General features: G+C 34.9%; 1 protein-coding gene across 3 annotated transcripts in view; it reads left to right on the forward strand.

Annotated features, from left to right (window-relative positions):
• Positions 1-16029, forward strand: part of TNPO1 (transportin 1) — an 84925-nt gene that overhangs the window by 23427 nt on the left and 45469 nt on the right. The window contains exons 1-4 of one of the 3 annotated variants that reach the window (XM_039870178.1): positions 8723-8880; positions 9014-9127; positions 11869-11944; positions 15519-15668. In XM_039870178.1, coding sequence (XP_039726112.1) covers positions 9023-9127; positions 11869-11944; positions 15519-15668 — 331 coding nt within the window. In that variant the 5' untranslated portion in view covers positions 8723-8880; positions 9014-9022. Of the gene's footprint in view, positions 1-8722; positions 8881-9013; positions 9128-11868; positions 11945-15518; positions 15669-16029 lie in introns of those variants that run through there. The other 2 variants (XM_039870179.1, XM_039870177.1) reach the window with 2 other exon arrangements.

Raw genomic sequence — 16029 nt, forward strand, 5'->3', positions numbered from 1 at the left:
TTATAGTGAGGTCTGCTGATGCTGAAATTCCTTACCTTTTGTTTGTTCGGGGATGTCTTTTTCTCTGCTTCATTTCCAAAGGACAGCTTTGCTGTATATAATATTCTTGGTTGACAGTTTTTTTCCTTTCTGTATTTTGAATGTATCACCTCACTCTCTCCTGGCCTGCAAAGTTTCTGTTGAGAAATCTGCTGGTAGACTTATTGAGGCTCCCTTGTATGTGACAAGTTGCTTTTCTCTTGTGCCTTTCAGAATTCTCTCTTTGTCTTTGACTTTTGACAATTTAATTACAATGTCTTGTTGTAGTCCTTTTGGGGTTTAACATATCTTGGGTCCTATGGACCTCATGAATCTGGATGTTCATTTCTCTCCAGAAGTTTGGGAAGCTTTTAGCCATCTAACCCAACTCTTAACATTTACTAGACAAGTGACTTTTAGTAGGTTAACATCATTGAAACTGTTACTCGACTCACAGTGTAGTAACAGTTTCAGTGATGTTACTACATTTAACTTTTGTAGTTAAATTTAGTAAGCACTGTATTTTCTTAAAACCACTTAGCAATGGTCAGTCATCAAACTGAAATGGAATTTATAATGTTATAACAGAGGAGACTTTAAAACAGCATTTTTTTTCTTAAATTGATATCACATAAATGAAAACTGCTGGAGTAAGATTGACATACTCAGTGGCAATAGTCAATTGAATGTAACAATGGGGAGATCCCTAGTAAAGCTAATTAATGAATCTATAATGTTAAAAGAATCAGGAACCTAATTTACTTATTTTGTATATTTGTATTTTAATGTATAGGCTTATTATTTAGAAAGATTTCCTTTCAGTTTTGTGAATGACTTAATATTGCCATTTGAAGAAAAATGTGGTTATCATTTGCAAGATAAGTTGATTTGATATATGAATTTAAATCATGTTTGGCCAATCAAGGATCATAATTTTCCAGTATGTTTTATTTATAATTTACTTAATATAGCAACAACTTATTTCGTTGCCCCATAGTTTGACTTTGCCCAAGTTTCCATTTCTAAAAACTTAAGTGCAACTCTTTACCCAGCCTCTGTCACTGATAAATTACAAAGTAAAAGAATATTGTACTTAATGTCTTCTAACACATGCAGGCCTTTCTAGGTAGTGCAAATTATGAGGTAACTTTAAACAGTATGTTCTTACGTTTTGGTTTTCATCAAATACATTTTTCTAGTGATTAGTGATGTTTTGATGTTAGTATAGTTTGCATTCTATTCTTCTTTCTCATTAGAGTAAGAATCTAATGAAAATTTTCAGGAGCAGATTTATTAAGTTAATTGTTCTCAACTGGCTTTATATTAGAAACACCTAGGAGTTGTTGAAAGATAACCAGGCTCAGGTGCCTAAGCCTCACTCCTATATTAGATCAGTGAGGGCATAGGGAACAGGCATCATATTTTTTTTCCAGTGAGTATAATCTGCAGTTAGGGTTGAGCACCACTGGTTTAAGTAGGTTAACGTATATGGAGAATGAGCTCAATGGCGATAGTTAAATCTCCTATAGAAATCAACAGAGCATTGGTGGTTTGGTGATGAAAATGATGTGGTCAGAAGTTAAATGGGAGTTATTACTGCTATCAGTCTTTTACTTCCCAAGAAGTCTATCCAACAGTTATGTTAAGGGTTAGTCACATGTCAATGAAGGTGGCAGAATGAGAATTATATGGCAGCATTGTTCAGTGCACAGGCTCTAAAGACCAGTACATCATGCCTTGAGTCCTGTCTTTGTTCATTATTATCTCTGTGACCTTGGACACATTACTTAACTTTTCTTAAGCCTGTTCCTCTTCTGTAAAATGGAGTTAATAATAGTCCCTGCTTATGGCATTAAATGAGATTGTGCATTTAAAAAATTTAGTATAATGACTGGCGCATTGAAGCACTTCATAAATAATAAAAAGGTTGCTGTTACTACGAGGCACAGTCCATACTTTGGAATCACATTTGGTTTTGAATGCCCAATCTGCCACATACTAGCTGGCCAGGCTACTTCAGTTAATATAAAATGGAGTTAATATCTGCCTCATAATGCTATTGTGAATATTAAATAAACTGGGGTGTTTAGAGAGTACCTGGTTATAGATTGGGTTGACTTTTGAGATCGTTTTCATTATCACCTGCTCACTTTAATACTAGACTCTTTTTTTTAATGTTTGTAAACTTTAGCATTTGAGTCACATGTTTAGTCATCTTCAAAGGTCTTTCTGAAAGGGCACTCTAAGAATACATTTAAGTTTCCCTTAGTACCTATTTATTTTCCTTTTTTTTTTTTTCCTGTTAATCTTTCAGTTCTTAGATGACAATAAATTGTAATGTCAGAGGATTATAATTTTCACCTTTTAGCATAATTCTTCCAAGTGGTGAACTAGATTTTTCACCCTAATCAATCCATCGAGGACAATTTAAAACCTAATATGAGCTTAGCACCATATAACAAGAGAGGGTCTGTATGCTGTGGTACCTGTCCTTCAATCTAATTGAGCTCATTTTCTCAAGTACTTTGGGCTCAAAAGTTGTTTTTGCTTTTGTCTCTCTTCCTTTTGATCCTTAACCTCTGATTACTTTAGAAAATCTAGATTAAAAGGACTTCTGGTTCCACTGATTGCTACAATTTAACAAGTCCCTCGACAATCCAATTCTTTGACATTGAAAAACTTCACATTTTAAAAGTTAATAATCAGCTGCCTTTAGACTTTCACTTCATTCCTGAACTTTGGTTAAATTTCTCAAACTTTTACTAAATAAGTTTTAATAAATAGCATGCTCTTTTTAACTCTTTGGATATCTCTGATTTTTTTCCCCTTTGTTTATCATAGAATTTTTTGTAAAAAAAAAAGAAAAAAGAAAAACAGCATAAGAGACATTTACTTTGGAAGTCTACAGATATGATTCATAGTTAGCAAATGATTCTGCAGATTATTTAAGCTGTATTGTGATTGATCTGTTTGTCAAATGTGAAGACAATACTTGTCCCTACTTACAACAAAAGGATGTTGTGAAGATTAGATTTAGAATGTTTGAACTCATTTACTCAATGCTATTGAAATATTTCATTTTTATTATAGTTTCACATTATATACATACTGCTTTCTTAGATCTATTGTAATTTTTATGAGAGAAATGTGATTTTTACTTTTCTCTTTTACTTCACTACACAGGTATCACCAAATACATGTTATTTCTTTAATATACAATGGTTTTATTTATGATTTGTTTCCCAATTTACAGAAGTTGAAAAGCAGTATATCGGGAACTTAAAGACTGGACTCTGGAACCACTTTTGTTGGGTTTTTGAATCTTGGTTCTGTCACTATCTGTGTAATGTTGAGCAAGTAGCTTAACTTCTCTGTGTCTCAATTTACTTACCTGTAAAATGTAGTTAACATTAATACCTCATAGAGTTCTGAGGAATAAATTAGTTAACAAATGTAAGTATTTAGGATACTACCTGGTACTCAAAAAAATTAGCTCTCACTATTATCGACAAAATAAAAGATGTGTTTAAGACCTTAATATTTAAATACCAGAATTTTTGGTAGTGTTTTACTATGAAACATGACAGCCTTTTCCCTAAATAACAAACGCCATTTTAAATGCAGATTGGACAGTTAGATCTTCCTGTGGTTCCTCCTGCTCCTCCAGTGATTTTCCACATTGTAGCCTGAAGGGTTTTTTAAATCACTTTTATAATAAAAACGTTATACTTATTGTGAAAATTAACATTATGCTGAACAGCAGAAGATGAACCTCTCCTTCTGCGTTTCTACTTCCTAGGAGTAATCATCCTTTTCCATAGTTTTGTTTGATAATATATTTTATCAGTTCATAACCTCCTTAACAAGCTTTCTTTTAACCCTAAGATAAAGTCCAAACCTCCTAACATAGTCTATGAGGTCCTCCTGGCCCTTGCCTTCCTCTCACTTTCACTTTTTGATGTTTCCTGTTAGATCTCAGGTAAAAAGTCACTTCCTCAAGGAAGTCCCTTCCTGACTTCCTAAATGGGTTAGCATGATGTCCCCACAGGCCCTTGTATCCTCTCTGCCGTAGTTGTTCTGTACTGTGGCAGTGTACTTTTCTGGATGATGTCGTAGTAATTGGAAGTGCTATTGCCACTTAGTAGGTAGGGCTGAGGGATGCTAGATGTTCACCTTTAAGAACTGCCTTGAGCCCTGAATGACTTTTGAAAGTCCCACTAGATGGTCATATGGGTGAAAAAAACTATTTATAGCTGTAGAGCCTAGAGCCCTGTGCAATTTTACATATGCATGTGGAATTTTTTTTAGAATTTTAATTAAATATTGAGTTTTCCAGGAACAAAACTACTATTATTGAAGGAATATTGTACTTTGTTTTGTTTGGAATTTTACCAAGAGTCATTCACCATTTTGGGAAATCTCATCACTGAAGGCAACAGCAAATAGGTGGAAACATCTGACTACATAGTAAATATTTGTTTGAATTTAATTTAAATTAGGAAAAAGAAAAAAAAAATTAAACTGATGGGGGAAAACTACTTCTCTCTTTCCTGGCAGAATATATTTGCTTTCCTCTCTCTTCCTATTACACTTTATTCACATAACTTCATTCATAGATAGCACATCTGTCTCTCTCAATAAATGAGAACTTAGTGGGGGCAAGAACAGCATTTTACTCACCTTTGAATCTTCAGTGCTCACTGAGCATATAGTTGCTCAACTTGATATTTACTCAGTTGAATTAATGGCTTTAACAACTATTGATTCAGACTTTGCTAGACAAAGAGGGCAAAAAGACACTGTCTCTGCTCTCAAGGAACACACGATCTGTTGCTAAGACAGACCTGGGAATAATTATGATACAATATGATAGTTCCTAAAATAGAAATAGCTATAAACTATAGATATGTAGTGGAAAAAAAAAAACCCACACAAGTCTTGTGTGGAGGTCCTGGAATAATGTCACTGAAGAGAAATAGTATTCAGTATCAGTGCTGGAGGACTGATTAAGGAGGACTCTTAATATACTTGGAAATTGAACAGATGAGCATAACTCTAAAGAGTGAGAAGGAGTTTGCCAAATGGTCAGATTTAAAGAGGGCATTCCAGACAAAATCCCTATTCAAAGGCTCAGAGGTTTAAAAAGTGCAGTTGGTATTACTGATGGAGCATAAAGTTGGAGTTTTATTCGTAAGAGATAAAGCTGTCCCTGGAGGTGATGAAGAGCCTCTTCCATGAAAAGAAGTTAAGGTTTTCCGTTGGAAAACCTTTGATGTAACAATTTTAAAAAGTGTATTTAAAATCATACTGTATGCCAGGCAGGTACCTATAACTCTATTACAGAGCTGGTGTGTTTTCATTTTATAGTTGGGGACCGAGTTTAATTAACTTGTCCAGGTTTTCACAGCTATTATGTGGAAGAACTAGGATTTAAATTTGAGTTGGTTGAGTTCAGACCTCCTGTCCGCTTTTCAAACTATATTTTACAGTCCCTTCAGCAAGGAAGAAACTAGATATTTATATCATCCAGTCTGGCTTCATTACTTCGCATCATGCTCAACTCTAGCAAATTCACAATTTTTATGTAAATTTAAATTCTTAACAGTTTGGTACTCCTGATTAAGTTTTAGTCTTCTAAAGGTCCACAATGGTCTCTTACAGTAACTTACTTCTGTCTGCAGGATACTTTTTATTCTGATGCCATCTTCTGTCTTGGCTATTGAAATGTCTTTGGTAGGGGAGCAGGGGTTCACCATTGCATGTCATGGACCAATAGGCATGATTTATGTACTCTAAAAGAAAAATTTGAAGTACTACTTCCCTTTTTTGAAACATTTAGATCTGTCCTCAGCATGCAAAAAGAATAGTAATTATATTAAGAAAATCCAATATTAATCTTGATATTCTATTGATATAGATGTAGTTTACTATTGAAATAAATTATTTCTACCTCATTCTGGTCTGCTTGGTTATCTTGAAGTTCTTCAGTTATTATCTAAATAACCCTGTGATCTTTCTGGCTACCCTAAAATTCTTCCTAATTATAATGGCTATTAAAATGTAAGTTCTGAAGAGATGATGTGATGATTGCATAACAGTAAGAATGTACTTGATGCCACTGAACTGTACAATTAAAATGATTAAAATGCTATATTTTATATTATGTATATTTTACCTCATTAAAAACATAGTACAAAAGTTCAGAGTGGCATAAGATCTCTTACCAAGCAGTTGCCAATCAAATATTTTTGAGAGCCTTCCAGATAACTTGAGTAAGGTGTGAGGGAAAGGTTTGGTTTATCTCAGTTCTTCCTATCCCATCATCATAAGCTGATCAGATTAAATACTCTTAATACTAAGCTGTTTGAAAAGAAAAAGAATTATATTTATTTGAGTGTAGGGATAAAGAAGGAAATGTGGTAAGAATGTTATGGGCTAGTCATCTTCAGGATGGATATGATGAAGATGCCTTTCAGACTTGGCTGCTATTGGTCCCTGACCCCTTTTTTGTTCAGAAGGGCAACTAAGGAGTTAAGTCAGCTATCCAAATGTCACCTCAATAGATGTGATGTGCATGTCGTAACTCCAATTCATAACTAAGGCTCAGACTTTTGCCCCCCCCCCTTTCACTCACTCTACACCCCAATTTCAGGAGAAATTTAATTTTCACCCATTAGATTCACAAAATTTTTAAAAGAATGTGCTGGCGAAGATATGGGAAACTCACAGACATATTGTGGGTGAGTGTGAATTGCATAACTTTTTGGAAAGTAGTCTGGTATTCACTTTGAAATTTTTTAATACACATTCTTTTGGCTTAATCTCATTGGGTTAAAACTAGCCGTTTTTGCTTTGTTGTTCATAATGACAAAACAGTAGAAGTAATCTGAAAGCCAGTCAGGAAATAGTTGAACAAATTATGTTCTATCAATTCTAAAGAACAATGTGATCTATTAAAATGTGAATTAAATCTACATTCATTGGTATGGAATGTATAGTATGTTAAAAATTTGTAGAGTTAATTGTGTAGTAGTATGATCTTTAAAAAACAACTATGTTTATGTTTGAGAATAGAGAAAGGTATGGAGGGATTTACATCAAACTTAATACTGATTCATTTAGGGAGGCAAGCTTGGAGGTAGGCTTGAATTAACTTTCCTCATACAGCCATGTTTGTTACACTTTTTGCAACTTTAAAAGTTTCTTAAGTAAAAAGAGGGAAAGGGAGAGCTCTATAATGATAGCAATTATAATAGAGATTACTTTGGGGTGGGTTGATGACATAATGGGTACAAGAGAAACCATTCTATGGGTTATGATCTATATTATATCTTGATGTCATTGGTTACACAGATGTGTTCACTTTGTAAAAATCCATCCAGTTTATGGTTATAGTTTGTACAGGTTTGTGTATATATTATACCAATTAAAATATTAAAATTATGGCACAGCAATATAATAGAATGCTATTATGTTTTTAAAAATACTTTTAATAAATATTTAATAAAGTTGGGCAACAAACAGGACAGTCCCATTATCATAAAATATAATATACATGTAAACAGAATGAAGACTGGAATAAAAACATTACAGTATTATTAATAGTTAATGTCCAGATGATTGTTGTTTTGGTGTTTAAGTAAGAACAGTTTTTTGGGTTGGGTTGTTTAGAAAGTTTGTAGAAGCCTTGATGAGCAAAGCTGGATTACAGGATATAAAGCAGAAAATAAGAGTGAAGAAGGATAGAGGAAAGGGGAGAGAAAAAGATAAACAATGCTAAGGAGAGACATCAATGACGTCAGGTAATTTTTTTTAACCCCTACTAGGAAGGGACTCCTGCTAGGAAGGGACTAATTTCCGCGGCCAAAATCCTCATGTACTAGTTGGATCATATTAAAAGTACTCTCTTTCAACAAACTCAGTTTGGTTTTTATAAATAATTTATGCTTGGTACTTTCTTTGTTTTTAAGCATTTAATGAAAATATCATCGGTATAATAGTTTCAATTGATTGTAGCAGATGCAACTCGTCATAGCTTAAGAAGCTTATATTCTCCTACTCATCACTAATTAATTGTAAAATGCTCAGATTGTTTTGTCTCATAGTTGACACATGGGGCAAATAATAAATACCTCCCCAGGTTGGAGTGAGAATCAAAATGTATGTGGAAACACTTTAATAGAATTTAACACTATCCAATTGTAAATTATTTTTGATTTTCCTTCAGCCCAAAAGCCCTTAGTCGTGAAATGTGGTCATTTCAGATGTAACTCTGAGTTCAAAAGTCGAAATTTATGAAATAATGCATTTTTTTAAATCAAGTTCTGCAAATGTAAATGCAACATTTAGTGTTTATCGAGGTTTATCGAGGTTTGTGATTGCAATGGATCTTTAGTATTTTAGACTTAGTACGTAGTGCTCTATATAAAAAATTGAAATGTAAACATTTTTATTTCCTCCAAGTATTGTTGAGCTGTCGGGAATTATCGGGCTTTTTTCTGTATTTCAATCATTCTTCATTATTCACCATGTTAACTTAAAATGACTAATAACCAAAATCAAATCTTTTCAGGTGTTTCGCAGGGGTTTTAAAGGATTTGACTTTTGCTAAACCCTCAAAATCAGTAATAATCTGGACGGAACGCGAGTTGGGTTGGGTTGTAGAAAACTGCGTGGCATTAGGACCCAGGGGGCTCCCGTGAGCGGATCTAGGGGCCAGATTGCAAATTCGCGGTGACTCAGTCTGGTCGGCTCCTTGCGCTCGGCGGCCGCGGCGGCACCAGCAGACATTGGCGGCCCAGCTGCCAGGATCAGTTCCCCCGGGTTTCAAGGTCCGAGACTTCTTCAGGGAGCCCCAGACAGGTCCGAGGCGTCTGGGGAGCGCAGGGGTCGTTCGGGCGGGGAGATGGGGGTTGCTTGGCGCGGGAAGCCCTCGGGCCTCTGCACGGGGAGTAACATTTGCTCCGTCTCTTCCTGTGTCTGGCTTTATTTGCAGCAAACCAAGATGGAGTATGAGTGGAAACCTGACGAGCAAGGGCTTCAGCAAATCCTGCAGCTGCTGAAGGAGTCCCAGTCCCCAGACACCACCATCCAGAGAACCGTGCAACAAGTATCCTTTCCGAGGCCTCGCCGCCGCCCGCACAGCTTGTCCCGCGCGGGGCTGGCTCCCGGCGGCCGGGTAGCTCCCGCCACCCCTCCCCCTCCTCCCGCTCCCCGGTTCCCTCCGCCCTCCGTCCACGGGAGAGAAGAGGCCCGCCCGCCACCGCCGCCGCTCCTGCCAGGCTTCTCGCGCACGCGGCCCTCGTGCCCGGGTCCGGGGGACCGCCGCGGCCGCCGGCTTCCGGTCCGCGGGAGGCTGGGGCTCCGGGCCGCCGCCCGAGATCGCGACATGTGCGTCGACGGGGTAGCCACGTCCCCTCCCACCCGCCGTTGACCTGCCGACGGGGTGGAGAGTGTGCGGGCAGGAGCGGCCTGAGTGCCGGCGCAGACCCCCGTCGCCCCGGCCCACAATGCTCCCGGCGTGGTGGGGCATGCAGACAGAGCGAGAGGCCGGCTGGAGGGCGCTGTGTGCGTTCGGAGCTCGCCTGCAGAGCGTCCGGCCAGAAATGGGGTGGAGCTGGCGCGGGTTATGAATTGCGGCGGGGTTGGGCCTGGGGTTACTTCCAGGCCCTTGCCGTAAAAAAAGCTGGAGACCTGTAAGTATGGGGTCTCAGGCCTCACCCTGGGCTGTTGCCGCGAACACCTGTTGCAAAGCTCCCTGGCTCCCAAATGAGATTTTTCTTTTTAAATCTTTTGGCTCGAGACGGCTCAGTTATTCAAGTCTACAGAGTTTGCTGGCGTAGCGGTCCTGTTGCTACGGTTTTCAAGATAGAAATCGTTAAGCAAAACCTCTGCTATGTGTGCTTTCTGTAGTGCCCTAAATTGTGGGCAAATGGAGAATTCTTATTGGATTCAATGAAGGAAACATTCACTCACCTGATCATAAATAGCCTTTTTATCTGTTATTTTAAGACCAAGGAAGTTAATTCTTTAAAAAACTTAAGTTTGCTATTTTTGCAGAAAAGCCTCCTGATTTTTATTGATAATAAGCATCAAAATTACTTAATATGGAATTTGGTAAATAAACTTTTTAGTGTAGTTTGGGCTTAAATTTAAAACTACGAAAATAATTATATAGAATTACGTGAAAAGCGCTGGTAAATAAGTTTAGAAGAAAACTGCATTGCTGTAACAAAATTACAATAGCTAAGTACCTAGCTTGGTTAATATAATGCTTATTTAAAATGGGAGGGGGAGCAGATGGTCTGTTTTTTTTTTTTTTTTTAAGCCATTTCTTTTGAAAACAACTAGTACCAAGGGAAGCAGTTTGAGGGTGTATTGGAGCTTGTATCTGAAACCTTGTTATGGTTCAGTTTTAGCTGGTATTATAGTTCTAAGAGTGATAGAAGGTGATACTAAATGAATTGTAGGTGTCCCGTTATTTCTTAAGTTAGCCCAAAACCGCACTGTAATTTCTTCTGCAGCTCTATCATAATTGCTTGTTTTAGTATTTATTAAGTACCTTTTATGTATCTGGTGCTGTGTTTGGGCTAACAGATTTACAGTTTATTCTGTGTGCCTGGAGCATTGTATACCCTCTCTGAAAGGAACAAGTTAAGTTTCAGCAGGTAGAGGTGAACAGTCTTAAAAATCTGCACTGCTTTATATTTTCAAAGTGCCTAATGATGTTCTTTTGTGTCGCCTTAGAAAATGATGTATTTAATTATTGTTTTTATATAGGCTTGAGCACTTTTTGAAAGACCATTCTAATAATAGTAGGGATAGATAGCTCAAGTTGTAAGAAAGTAAACCTTGTCGGGAAATGTTTATGAAAAATCTATTAACTTATCACCATGCTGTTAGCCTTGGCCATGCACTAAAGAAAGAAATAGCATTTTTTCTTGGTTAAAGAAAGTAGTTGTACCTTGGAATTTTTCTAGATAGTGTATTTTGCTAGTCAGTATACATTCTTTCCACTAAACATTGAGGGTCTTCTAGTATGTAACAGATAAATACAGTGTACTTTGAGTTCGTATCTTGGTTTTATTTATTTATTTTTTAAGTTAAATCCATTGAGTAATATCATTTGAATATTTGTTAAAACAATTAAGGATGTTATTGAAAAGCATATTAGAGGTTAAGAGAGCATGAAGAAAAATAAATTAGAGCATGATGTCACTGTTGTCTGCCAACAATAAAATACCTGCAAATTGTGTCACTGGAAATGTTAGGGTTTGTGGGGTGGTAGGGAATTGTAAAACTGTTACAGTGTCGTAATTTCATAATATTATATTATGTAATAAAATTTGACAGGATCGTGCATAAATGATATTTTATCTTAATTTTTGAACTCTAAACAAATTAGTCTAAAACAGTTTTTTAAGTTAAAAAGCCATTTTGTAAAGTTAAATATCTTTAAACGACTTCATTTCTTAGTGATACTTTTGTTTTTGTCATTAAATACCTTTCTGGTTAGGGTTTTTAAGGTTTAAATTAAATTCTGTTTTGAAAAAACTTTTTGCTATGTTGAGCATGCTGAAGGTGGAACTTGGCTAATGTTGTATCGGATATAATTGATAAAAAAATACTAAGTTTACTGTTTCAGCCATAAAGCACCTAAGAGATTTAAACAACCACTAGTATGTTTTTGGAATAGCATATTGATGGTTTTAATAAGATAAACTTATTCTTACTGAGAAAAAAATACAAGGCTAAAGATACCACAAAAGGGTTTCTTAATTTTAGATTAAAAATGCTTAATTTCTTCCTTAGATTACATTGAGAAGTTTCCTTAACTACTGTTTGTTCTAGAAACTGGAACAACTCAATCAATATCCAGATTTTAACAACTACCTGATTTTTGTTCTGACAAAATTAAAATCTGAAGGTAAGTAGGGTCTATTGATAACTACTAAAAGTGTCTTTAGAAGGCCCACGAAAAAACAAGGGAAATACTCATTTCAAAGAATTTCATTTTGTAGTAACCACTTGCTTTACAGAGATGGAATGAGCAGAGACTTGAGGTACTACCACTCTATGCATTTAGATGCTTATTTATAAACATTCAGTTAATTGGGTGTTTTTATAGTAAGTTCTCTGTTCTTTACAGATGAAAAGAGTACTACAAACTCTATTTTAAGATTTTGCTTCAATCCTCGTACATGAATATCATGAAGATTTATTGATTTTAATACACAGGTTGCATGCAGGGTTTACTAATCGAATATACATGTGTTTATAGAAAACAATGGAAAGTTCATATAAACAAAATGAAAAACCATTTATAATTCTTTCACCCAAAGATATGATTGTGCACAATTTTATGTAATTGTGCACTATTTTAAAATTTAGTGGAAAAACAAGATCTTTTATTCATAGACTTATAACTTTTTAAAAAGTTGTTAACAGTATACATGAAACTTTTTCATTAACTATCCTACAACAATTTTAAATTTAAATTGCTTCTGTGGCAATTTAAAGCCTGAAAACTAGTCCAATTTTTAAACGATAATGGTCATTTGTTTCTAATGTACGTAAGTGTCCCACTAGCCTTTATTCATACCACTTCTTTGCCAGACAGTTTACAGGCTCAGGGGCAATAACAGTGAACAAAATAAACAAGACTCTCTGCCCTCATGGAGTTTACATTGTAGTGAGAAGTGTTCTTATAGAGTTTTTTGAGTATTGAGTATTCCCTTCTTGTCAGACACAGAAGGCACTCAAATGTTGAATGACTGGCCTCTAAATGAAAACACTCTATGCCCTATTCAGTGATTAGTTTTTCAGAAGCCATAGTGCAGTTAGTAAAAACACTACTTAGAGTTAGGAAACAAATCTTAGACTCTGACCCTCATTTCACCTCTCTTGCTTTTTTCAGCTAATAAAATGCCTGTGTAAAATGCCATCTGTAAGGTTTGAATTTCAAGCTCTAATGGGTTAACGGCTTTAATGTCTAGTAAAATCTTACTAATCTTGAATTCAGATTTTGATGATCCATATACAGTATAGTGACTTATTTATAATTATTTTCAGATAATTTTCTACATAATTGTAGGGGTTGTAATTTATGATTGAGGGAAGTAATAGAAATTAAAACTTACTAAATTTGGGTTTTAAGAAACTAGAAATTCCATTAGCATATCTTTAAATTCAATTAATATTTCTAGTTTGATATGTATACTTATGATACATTGTTTCTTAATATAGAAAGTTTATTTACTTATGATACATTGTTTCCTAATATAGAAAGTTTATTTTCCCCACATACTATAGTAGTTTGTAATTAATGCCTTTTTTTTAAGCATATGTATTTAGATAATGAATTTTTCTAAATTATAATTGTTTTACTTAAATTTTAAGCTTATTTAACAAAGCTGTCTACTCTGTCATGTCCTCATCCTAAATTCCAAATATTAAGATTGCTACAACATTGTACTCTTAAAGCTTTCTTGGAATATAAGGGTATGTCAAGTATTTTTAAAAGCAAACAATATAGCAAGAGAGGTTGGGTGTAACTGCATCCAAAAGACCTATTAATTACAAAACCATAAAATGTTAGGGTTTTATTCAGGTTTTCTTGACACTAACTAAAATTTCTTTTTTTTTTTTTTCTATTTCTTTTTTTTCTTAGTCACCATCTCTTAAAGGACGTTGTAGGATTTTTACATTTGTATTATACAAGATTTCTTCTGTTTACTCATTTATTTGGGATACAAGTTTATTATATCTAGTCTACTATTAAATAATAGTCATCCATATTAGAAAAGAAACATGAGTAACATCTTAAAATGAATATGCTCACCATTCCTTACGTGTATTTGTTTACACTGAATTGTGGAGTAAAATAGATCTGGAAGAGACCTCAGATGAGCGTGTCTAATTCCCTCACATTACTGATGAGCAAATTAAGGCTAGTGAAATAAAGTCTTAGTTTTTTTAAAGAGGAGGTGGTTAATTGGTGGCTCTTTTAGATGGATTTTGGACAGAGAATGTAGTTTATTTCTAATAAACAGATATATAAGCCATTTAAAATAAAATTACATGACTGAATTATTAAGGGCTAACTTAAGACAAAAAATATTGCTTGAGAAAGTTAAATATTTGGGTATTCATTTATTTTATAGCAATTTTAAAGTTTCAAGAGAAGTTTTTTTATTTTCATTTTAAGCTTCCTATTGGAATGGGTTATAATTGAAACCAGAAGTTTTTAAGTGGTGGCAAAACCTCTTAGGTTTTGCTGTGATAGCCTGAGTGTAATTTATATGCAAAGAAAATTTGCTATCTTTTTGCTTTTCCATATGTTTCACCATTGAAGATTGCAATGCCAATCAGACTTTGGGAGCATACTGGAATGAGCCTGAGTATTTTATTTTTTAATAGGTATGTGAAACAGTAGTGCTGTAATAGCATATCCTAGCCAGTAAACCAGGTCTTCATGTCTTCCAGCCCTTTGAGGAGGGTGAGACTGCAGTGCCTTAAGCGCAGGCTCTGAGCCAGACTCATGAGGTTGATATTTTGGCTTCCCCACTTAGTAGCCTTGCCTGTCTTTGGCAAAGGCCTCGATTTCTTCATTTGTGCAGTGGGAATAATAATTTCTGTCTCACAAGGTTGTGAGGGTTAAATACAAACTACTTGGAAGGCACTTAGTAGTGTTTAGTATCTAATAAGCATTCAGATGTTAATTATTACTGATGTTGATGGTGATGCCAATTGATAACTCATCAGTTATATTCTACAGGTATTAAATTGCTTATTTAAAATTCATTAACATCTATGAATTAAACTTTTATATAAAATACTATGTTTAAAATATCTCTGGAAAGTTTTAAATTGTTTTACCTTTTTTTTTTTTTAGCTCAGAGGCAAGTGAAAAATGTATAAATTAACAGCAGTTAGTATGTGAAGTTGATCCCATATATTCTTTGTCCACTTAATTTTTTAATAGGATATTTTTACTGACTAATACTTTCAGATCTCTAATTTGATGTTTATATCAGGTTTCAATAATGCTTGAGTACACTGGTCATATATAAAGTAAATTAGCTTAAACTAAATCAGTAGTTTTCAACCAGGTGCAGTCATCATGTGTGTTTGCCCTCCCCCACCCAATTTGACATCATCTGGAAACAGTTTTGGTTGTCATAACTTGGAGAGGTGGTACTGGCATTTGTGGCCAGTGATAGTGCAAAACGTCTTAAAATGCACAGCACAACACCCCCACAACAAAGAATTATCTGGCCCAAAATGTCAATAGTGCCAAGGTTGAGAAACCCCGAAGTATATATAAATCATGGAGCTAATCTTTTGAAATTATTATGGTAGGGTTTTTTTCCTGGTAGTAGCAAAATTATTAGAATGTTGCAGTCAATTTTTGAATATAAACATTTTTAAAGTTACTGTTCTTGTTACATTTTGAAATTAAAACTACTTTAAAATTCAATACTATTGTTATTTTATTGCAGATGAACCCACAAGATCATTGAGTGGTCTCATTTTGAAGAATAATGTGAAAGCACATTTTCAGAACTTCCCAAATGGTGTAACAGATTTCATTAAAAGTGAATGTTTAAACAATATTGGTGACTCCTCTCCTCTGATCAGAGCCACTGTAGGTAAGTTATATTATTACAGTTTTGTTTATCTTATTTGTAACTGGATTGTTTTTTTGGTATGACAGACCATTTTTATAGGAATTTGTGTCATCCATTTCATGTTGAATTGTGATGGAAATTTTTCATTGCCACTCTTAAATGCTTTTGATAAAATATATATGTTACAATAAAAGCTTTCATCTATTGAGACCAAGGTTTTTGGTAGCTGCTTAATCAAAGTTGGTTAAACAGGGGCATTAACAAATAAAATTAATTTAGGATTACTGCTTTTTTTTTTTTTTTGACTTCCTTATTATCTGTCTTCCTTATGTAATACATTGGGTATAATTTCTAGTTTCACTTTCTGAAGGATAGGACCTTA

Source organism: Pteropus medius, unplaced genomic scaffold (assembly GCF_902729225.1).
Source record: "Pteropus medius unplaced genomic scaffold, Ma_sr-lr_union100, whole genome shotgun sequence".
Taxonomy (NCBI): Eukaryota; Metazoa; Chordata; class Mammalia; order Chiroptera; family Pteropodidae; genus Pteropus; species Pteropus medius.